This window comes from Nansenia antarctica, assembly GCF_963989245.1.
Source record: "Nansenia antarctica genome assembly, chromosome: 16".
NCBI classification, from domain to species: Eukaryota; Metazoa; Chordata; class Actinopteri; order Argentiniformes; family Microstomatidae; genus Nansenia; species Nansenia antarctica.
The window spans coordinates 2,881,168-2,891,119 of record NC_137686.1 but is presented as its reverse complement, the minus strand read 5'-3'; the positions used below and the strand labels follow the sequence as shown (position 1 = coordinate 2,891,119).

General features: G+C 43.9%; 1 protein-coding gene across 1 annotated transcript in view; it reads right to left on the bottom strand.

Moving 5' to 3' along the window:
* spidr (scaffold protein involved in DNA repair) overlaps positions 1-9,952 on the bottom strand; it is a gene marked incomplete at its 5' end in the record, with an annotated part of 89,492 nt that overhangs the window by 46,890 nt on the left and 32,650 nt on the right. The window contains 1 exon segment of the mRNA XM_080546547.1: positions 4,900-5,090. Within this exon segment, the coding sequence (XP_080402673.1) occupies positions 4,900-5,090 (191 nt within the window).

Below are 9,952 nucleotides of genomic sequence, written 5' to 3'. Positions count from 1 at the left end.
TGTCACACAACACGCTGTCACACAACACGCTGTCACACAACACGCTGTCACACAACACACTGTCACACAAGACTCAACACAACACACTGTCACACAACACACTGTCACACAATACGCTGTCACACAACACGCTGTCACACAACACACTGTCACACAATACGCTGTCACACAACACACAACATGCTGTCACACAACACACTGTCACACAATACGCTGTCACACAACACACAACACGCTGTCACACAACACGCTGTCACACAATACACTGTCACACAACACGCTGTCACACAATACGCTGTCACACAACACGCTGTCACACAATACACTGTCACACAACACACAGTCACACAACAGACTGTCACACAACATGCTGTCACACAACACGCTGTCACACAACACGCTGTCACACAACACGCTGTCACACAACACACAACACACTGTCACACAACACGCTGTCACACAACACGCTGTCACACAACACACAATCACACAGCACGCTGTCACACAACACACAGTCACACAACACACAGTCACACAACACGCTGTCACACAACACGCTGTCACGGGGTGACCACAGGGTGGTCCAGTGGTCTAGCATCGCGGTCTACAGTGCACACATATGCCCATGTTGGCATTAGGGGTGCAACGGTTCTCGTTTTTTTTACGGACGGTTCGGTTCGCGTTCCACGGTTCAATACACTAGTGAACCCGTGGCGGTTTTCGGTTTATCCTGTGTTTCATTGAAAGTCGGATGTTTGTTCATGGCGAGCGAGTTGAAAACATGGCAACAGTTTGAGGAAGCCCTGGATTGCTACAAATCTGCGTTGTGGGGTCATTCATTCTCGTTTTGGTATTGAATACAGAGATGAGGGAATGAAAACAGTGAACAGAAACGCGTGTCGCAGAAATGCTTCACGCGCAGGGCTGCCAAGTTTCACCAAAAGTTTGGAGTGCGATTTTTTGGCGGTGGAGCGACTCAAAACTGTGCACGTTTTGGCGGCAGCGGCGGCCCCTCTCTCCCACCCAATTATTTGTGCTAGCTTCCTGCAATTTTACATGTTGTTCATAATAAACCAGCACAAGAAATGAAAATAATAAATAATAACATTTTATAAAACAAGAAAAAAATTCAGACAATATATCATATTTATGAAATCTTAATAAACAAATACAGTAGACTACAGACTCTAAAAGAAAAATTGGCCCCATCAACAGGACTCAGCCCCTTGGTCAGCAGCAGAAAGATCCGTGGTCATCATCTTATATACAGTGCATTGCTCATAGATGGCTATCATGTTATACAGTAGGGCTGGGTATCGCCACTGATTTCCCAAAACGATTCGATTCCGATTCACAGCTCCCGATTCACGATTCGATTCACGATTCGATTCGATTCCGATTCGATCTAGTTACAATATACATTTTTTGCTTGAATATGAAAGAGATTCTCCGAACTAATGCTATAAATGGTTCAAGGAACCCTATAACATGTAGCATTGTTAAACATATCAATGAATTGACTCCAAAGCAGTTACATGAATGTACTTTTTATTTACATATGACTTTGCTTTTGTCCAGCTCATCTCTATCGTCACATTTTTTAAATCCAAAATGCACCCAGACATCTGACTTTAAGCCTGGTGGTGACTTGAGTGTCCCTGCCATCGCCATGTTTTTAGATTTTAGGGTTGAGACCTCACGTTGCGTGAGATATGATAAATTCTTGTAGCGCGAGATCTGGCCACGAGATCTCGTTGCGGGTTGAAGCTGCAAGCACATTTTAAAAAATAAATAAATAAAGGATTTATGAATCGATAATCGCTCATTTAATGAAGATCGATTCAGAATCGGGAAATCGATTTTTTGAACCCAGCCCTATTATACAGTACATACCAGGGTTTTTCCTGGGTCAGAATGAGGGCTTGGTGGGTGTTTTTGTGCGCGCGCAGCGCGCCCACATTTTTTTGGAGGGACCCCCAATTGTTGTATTTGTATTGTAAATGTTAATTATTAATAATTATTATTATTAATGTACCTGGATATGTTACAGTAGAGAAACAAAAAACAGTTACCAAAACTGAGTACCGTATTTTCCGGACTATAAGTCGCGGTTTTTTTCATACTTTGGCTGGTCCTACGACTTATAGTCAGGTGCGATTTATATATCAATAATTCATAATCTCTGACTGACATGAACTGACATACGGTAATCTCTGACTGACATGAACCAAGGAGTAACTTCCGCTAGCGCCTCATACACGATAGAATAGCCATTATACTTGACAATGTGGACATTAAACACGACAATGTGGACATTAAACATGATGTTATGGACCTTATACACAATGTTATGGACGTTATAAACGATATTAAAGTCATTTATTACCTTTCAGAGGCTGTTCAATGTTGCATTGTTTGTAGCATCCTGACTACTTTCGTTTTCACAAAGCTATCTTTGTCATGGCCTTATACACGATAAATAGTCGTTACACTCGACAATGTGGACATTAAGCACTATATTATCAACGTTATACACGATATTAAAGTCATTTATTACCTTTTAGAGGCTGTTCAAAGTTTCATTTTCTCTCGCGACGCCATGTTGCTAGCCTCCGCTAGCCCCGCGCTAGCTAGCGGACTTTACATTCGATAATACAAGTATTCCTTAACCTTTCAGAAAAAAGTTTTAACGTGAATTATGTCCTTCCTGGGTTTACAAATCCTATTATGAATGTTATACACGATATTAAAGTCATTTATTACCTTTTAGAGGCTGTTCAATGTTGCATTGTTTGTAGCATCCTGACTACTTTCGTTTTCACCAAGCTATCTTTGTCATGGCCTCATACACGATAAATAGTCGTTACACTCGACAATGTGGACATTAAGCACTATATTATCAACGTTATACACGCTATTATGAACGTTATACACGATGTTAAGTCATTTATTACCTTTTAGAGGCTGTTCAAAGTTTCATTTTTCCTCCGCGACGCCATGTTGTTAGCCCCGCGCTAGCTAGCGGACTTTACACTCGATAATACAAGTATTCCGTAACCTTTCAGAAGAAGTTTCAACGTGAATTATGTCCTTCCTGGGCTTACAAATCCTCTCATGTCTCTTCACAGTGCCAGACTAGAGTCAAGCTCAACAGGGTCTTCTTTCCCCGCTGATTCCGCCAAGCCCGTTCCCTTGAACCATGCGACTTATAGTCCAGTGCGACTTATATGTGGTTTTTTCCTCTTCATGATCCATTTTTGGCCTGCTGCGACTTATACTCGGGTGCGACTTATAGTCCGGAAAATACGGTATTTACTAGCTAAGATTGGCAAAAGATTGGCGTGATGCAACCGAAATGAGTAAACAACTAGTTTGAAACTAACTAGTAACAACTAGGGGTTTAGTAACTACTAAATGCCTGCATTTAGTAATGACTTACGCCATATTGGTGCAACCCAGTCCAGTAGGCTACCAGATACGATGTTGTAATGTATGCACATATTTTGCTACCACGGTTGCCAGATGGAATTGACAATGTCCAGCCCAACCGGTCTAAAAGCTGCCGAATCCACCCGTCCAGTGTGACCAAAAGTAGCCCAATCTGGCAACCCTGCTTGCTACGTTCTTGCAGCTCGCGTGAACACAGGTTCTTGCATCAGCACTCGCCTGCCGCTTCGATTGCAGACTCAAGTTAACACGCGTGCAGAAAGATGCCACAAAACTCATGTCCGGTAGCTTTCTTTCAAGGAATTTCTAAAATAAAAGTCCCGTAAAAAAAGTAAAAAAAAACAAAAATGTTATTTCTCGCCGTGAGAAATAGAGATGCGGCGTGAGAGCGTGAGAACTGGTTGAAATGCGTGAGTGTCACGGTGATTGCGTGAGACTTGGCAGCCCTGTTCACGCGTGTCCTATATGCGCTTAAAATGCGCATAATGGGTGTATGGGATACAGCTCTCATAGCTAAAGTGCATTTTTACTTTCATTTCTTCCTCCCCTATTATATACTAGTCCTCAAGCCTAAGAGGCACTTTTTTGTGACGCCAGCTGGTGAAACAATAAACCACTCGCGTGAAACGGCTATATTTAGACTTGGATGAATGGATTAATTGTTTGAGGCTAACGGTAAGTGATACATGGCTTGTAAACATACTTTAATTTTAGGACGTGTTCAAAAGCAAGGACTGTGTGATCATCTAATTATGTGTAGTTATGTGTTTTTAGCATGTTGATGTTCAATCAGAATGTTGTGGTGTTATTAAAATACAGTTTAGACGTTCGTAGCGCTGTTTTGTTAGCCGCTAGCTGTTAGCAGCGTTTGCTTCCGGTTTCATGACAGAGAGTTTAACCCTATATGTGCCTGACGTCTAACAACATTCAAATGACTCTAACTTCGTCATCTTTTAAAAAAAAAAAAGAAGAAAAAAAAAGAATAATAATAATCAACACACACACCGTGTCACATACAAGTGCACATAGGTTAACTTTTATCAAGTTTGACTATACGTTTAATTACTCTCAATGAAGGCTATACATATGATATATGAATGGTCTTATGATAAATCAATCGTTATATGATATTTTTGCTTTATTGGACTGCGTAGTTTCTCATGAAACACAAAGTATCTGTAGTCTGAAGAAACAACATCATATCTGAGCTGCTTCATTTTGACAGTGACATTTAGCACCCACACCATGCTACCCAGGTGGAACTGTGATCGCCAGATTTCCTCTGGAAACTTATCTAGATGACAGACTGTGTGTGTGTGTGTGTATATGTGTGTGTGTGTGTGTGTGTGTGTGTGTGTGTGTGTGTGTGTGTAATGTGTGTGAAAGTGTGTGTGTGTGTCACTCATGATCATAATCTGTATAGTGAGAAAGATCAATGATTTCCACTCAAACCTTTTAAATTTCCTTTTCTTTTTGTTGGAGTCCTCAGGGGTCTTTGCGTGGCTTTCCGTCTGTTTCTGGGGCGTCTGCAGCATGGCCTGAGCGGACCTGACCCAGTCGCTCACTGACCTCTGGCCGACCTCCCCGGTCATGCTGTGGGTCTCTCCGTCAGACGGGTAGTCTGAGATGTCAGTGTCCGTCACCTGGGGGTCAACCATGTGACAGTTGCTGGTGAAAAGTGCAACCAGTACCAGCAACAACACTGTAGGCTACAGAGAGGTGTGTAGACAGGCCGCCGTACAGCCCTGGAACATGTGGTTGTGCTGGGTGCATTCATGGAGACAGCTGATCACCTGACCAGACAGCTAGCATTGACCTGACAACAACTAAGCTCCTTGACTGACTCAATGGCCAGAACCTGTGGGATCATTAAGGACTGATGGTTGGTCCACATTGGGAGTTAAAACAGCCTTATATATTTCTGATTATTATGGTGGAAGACCGTTGACAATAAGGTCATGATGAGGCATCTAGAGGTAATACGCTTCACGAATCAATCTGGCATATGAGAGATTTGAAATTTCTTCACGCATTCTGGATTGAGACTCGAAGGAATCTAAAAAGATGGGCGCGAAAGCGACGAGGCGCACCAACAATAACATCCAAAATAACATCTCTGCTTAACTGCCGCGTCGCCGCCCCAGCAGTACCTGAGGATATCACTTCCCAGGGTGGAAAAATTCAAGAGGCGGCGTCGCCTGCTGCCTGTCATGTGCAGACACGACCAGCATACCAGCCCCCAGCCAGCCAGCCAGCCAGCCAGCCAGCCAGCCTACGCGCTCTCCTGTTTGAATCAACTTGACCCTGCTGGGCCCGGTGCCAGCACGCGTCACACTCTTAACTAGCTACAGAGAGCAGAGGAACACTATGTTCCTGGCCCTAGCTCAAAAATGTGTTCACCCGGCACCAAAAGCATTGTAAGAACACACAGCACTTGGAGCGCTCTCTAGCGCGCGCTCTCTCACTCTATACCTCTCTCCCTGTCTCTCTCTCTCTCACTCTCTACCTCTCTCCCTGTCTCTCTCTCACTCTCTACCTCTCTCCCTCTCTCTCTCTCTCTCCCTCTCTCTCTCTCTCTCTCTCTCTCTCTCCCTCTCTCTCTCTCTCCCCCCCTCTCTCTCCCTCTCTCTCTCTCTCTCTCTCTCTCTCTCTCTCTCTCTCTCTCTCTCTCTCTCTCTCTCTCTCTCTCTCTCTCTCTCTCTCTCTCTCTCCCTCTCTCCTAGCATGTTTTGCTGAACAAACAGTAGTAAAAGGCTGTTGACGTTCCTGTCCCTGGCACGGTCTAGAGGTAGTCACCCGACGTCGGGTCTTGGACGTACGTAGCTCCGCCTTTATCCGGGAAGCGGATCCGTTGATGCTCTTTGGCCTTGGGAGAGGCGAAAACGTCACCGCGCTCCAGCTACCCACACTCCGCTTCTAGAACAATAACAAAGAGCTCTTGGCTGACACACACATGAAGTGATTGGGATATAAATCTGTGTTTGGATGGACATCTTCCACACTATAATCTGGTTTGATCCAGTTTGATTTACTGTATCCTTTGCAGAGAGCATAACATCCCCTCTTAAGCCAACTAAGCTGGGTTCATATAGTCCAGTGGATATTATTCATCTACTCTTGGGGAGAAATAGATGAAAGAGTAGTGTCTTCATTGTCAGGACCACATGCTTAAATAACATATTTCCTGGTCAGAGTTGACAGCTCTACTTTAAATCCAAACAGGAAAAAATTATCAATTAAGAATAGGCTAAACACTTGTCTTGCCAACACGTCTTTTAACTTCAATGATGGCCGTTGTGTATTATCACATGCATTCATGTCAATGTTGCAATTCACACCAATAGATCTGTCATCAAGCCTACAGTCTGCATGTACTGTACAGTCAATATCAAAATGTCAACCGTTTTCAGAACATTAAACCATAAATCACCCAAAAACAGTAGAACTGTGAGAGACTACTGACTGAAATAGAACTTCAGATTTTGCACAAATGCTCCAACGCATGATATTTTGACGGCCCTGGACCACCTAAATACTCAGCTTCAAACTCGACCCCCAGCAGTACGCCTACCACAAGAACAGGTCAACGGAGGACGCCGTCTCCACGGCGCTTCACTCCACCCTGACCCACCTAGACACAAGCAACACCTACGCCAGGATGCTGTTCATTGACTTCAACACCATCAACACCATCATCCTCAGGGCTGTGTGCTGAGCCCTCTCCTCTACTCCCTCTGCACCTACGACTGCGTGCAGATGCATGACTCTAACTCCATCATCAAGTTGGCAGATGACACCACGGTGTTAGGCCTGATAAGTAACAATGACAACAACGACAATGACCAATACAATGTTTGCACATACCGTATTATTACACATACCTCTTTGATATAGCCTCTTTTATACATCTGTATATTAGATACTATACATAAGCTACCTTAACTGTCAGTGTACACAGCTCATAACTGTATACCTCTAAACTACCGTACTTGCCATACTGTACCTATCACTTATCACTATCATGTTTTATATCACTATTTGCACTTCTGGTTAGATGCTAAACTGCATTTCGTAGTCTGGTACTTGTACTCTGCAATGACAATAAAGTTGAATCTAATCTAAGCTAATTTTATACTAAATGTTTTGTAACCTGCACGTCTCAAGTTAGTCCTTCTACACCATTCCCGTGGACGACCTATTTTGAGGTAGAAACTGTGAATTTCGCCGAAAGGTGACACGTCTCCACCCCTTGTTATTAAAGTATTTGGTTGTGTTGTATTTGTATCTCTCCTACAGATGGTGTACACTGTAGATGTTCAGCTAGCGATCAGCCGTGCCTTTTTACCAACTAAAAGAGCCTCTTCTTCAATGCTAAGCTGCTATTTACACACAATGGCCATTAGTTGGCCGCTTGTAAATTAATTGCTTCCTACACAGAAAAACTGCAAAATAGCTTAATATTAGCTTATCCTGAAGTGATTTTGAAAATGTAAGGATACTGGGTGGTAGAACGCACATATCTAGGAAAAGTCATGAAAGGAGGGTCCTGAAATTGTATTGAGTGCAAAGATATAAAAAATGTCTTTACTCCCTCATGGCTGTTCTAGTGTTAACTAACCACAAACCCTAGCTGTTATCCTAACCCTAGATATGTTGTATATCATCAGAGTGGCAGTGCATCAGCAGAGCATCTAAGGGGCTGTGACGGTCTGAAACCCCAGGGCCCTGCGTCAGTGAAGATAGATATAACCTCTGACCTAGAGAGAGAGGATGTATAGCAGCATGTTAAGGAGGAAGCTTGGTCTGGGGTGGCGGGGGGGGGAGATGACAATCTAACTGAGGCTTCCTCCCTGTTTGAAACTCCAGCTCACGCCATCATGATGATGATGATTCTACTGCATTAGATTAGAGGACTCAACCTTTTTGTCAGTGTGAGTACAAACAACATTTATCTAGGCACAGGGTCCGCCATAGTCAGCGTCCCTGGAGCAATTAGGGGTTAAGTGCCTTGCTCAAGGGCAACAACGGCAGTAGTAGGCACCTTAGATACCATACCAGCAACCCTCCAGCTCGCATGCAGATCCGTCCTGAGGCGGGGATCGAACCAGCGACCTTCTGATTGCTAGCCGGCATCTCTAACCTCTTGGTTACCTGCCACCCCTATATTGACGTTCTGTTAATAAGTTGTGTGTGTGTGTGTGTGTATGTGTGTGTGTGTGTGTCTGTGTGTGTCTGTCTGAGTCTGTGTCTGTGTCTGTGTCTGTGTCTGTGTGTGTGTGTGTGTGTGTGTGTGTGTGTGTGTGTGTGTGTGTGTGCATGTGTCCGCCTGCTCCATTCAGCCACGAAATATCTTAGATAGAACGTTCCGGAAGTCACTGGAGTGACACTCCCCTCCTGGCACATTGTCACCACGCCGGCCCAGCCTTCACCAAACACTGCTGAGAGATGCTGGATAACGGCTGACATCACCAGAGCCTTCTCTGATATGGTGAGTCACGTAGTCAATGGGTGTGTTGTGTCCTGACAGTCTTTTCCTCTATTTCTCGCTTCCTTCTCTAAAAACACTGGGAGGAGAAAATCTTAAGAGGGAGGAACTGAAGTGTCCTCCGATCTTCTGCTCCGACGTGTTTTGAGAAGGAACAGATGATTGGGACGCCCCGCCCCCCCCCCCCCCCCCCTTGTATATATGGGTCAGAAACGCATAAACAAAGATAAGTCATCTCACCACAGGGGGGGTTTATAAAGAACAACAAACCTTAATAACCTAACCTCTAGAAACATTTCTTTACTCTACTTTTTTTATAAACAGTGCATTGCATAAATAGGTTAGTGAGAGTATTAATACAGGTTTGTGAGAGTATTAATACATGGGCTTTGGTTAAGTGGCTGCTGGCTTGCAGTGTGCCCCTCTTGTCCACAGACAAGGGCTCCATTCAGCAGCGATGCTGAAGCTCCACTTCTGACCTGGAACCATTCTAGAACACAACCTGAACTTCCACACACTTCACAGCACTGGTGGTTATTGGCCTGTACGACCTTAACCAGTACGTTCTGAATCCTACACACTAGTGGTTCAACATCTAAAGGAATACTTACATCAAAAATAGAACAAATGATTGAGATTAGATTAAGAAATTGATCATTGCTATTGACCCATTCCTTAATGCATAATGTGTAGCCTACATCCATGCACTCATGCTGCATATTTAAGCAGAATAAGGCAATATTGTAAAACATATCAGTTGTATGAAGAAACCATATGGAACTGCTGACATACTATGAACCCCATGACACTAATGGCTAATGGTCACTACTGCCTAATGGTCACTAATGGCGCTATACTTTAAGTCGGCCAGTGTATATCAACTAGATGGGAGGATCAACCCTGATGGATTCAACTGTGGTCAAAATAACATAAACAGTACTGTCATACCAAACGGAAAGGTGCAAAACAAAGCACAGGATGGTGCACAGCACCCCCTAGTGGCCTCGGTTGTGGCAAATG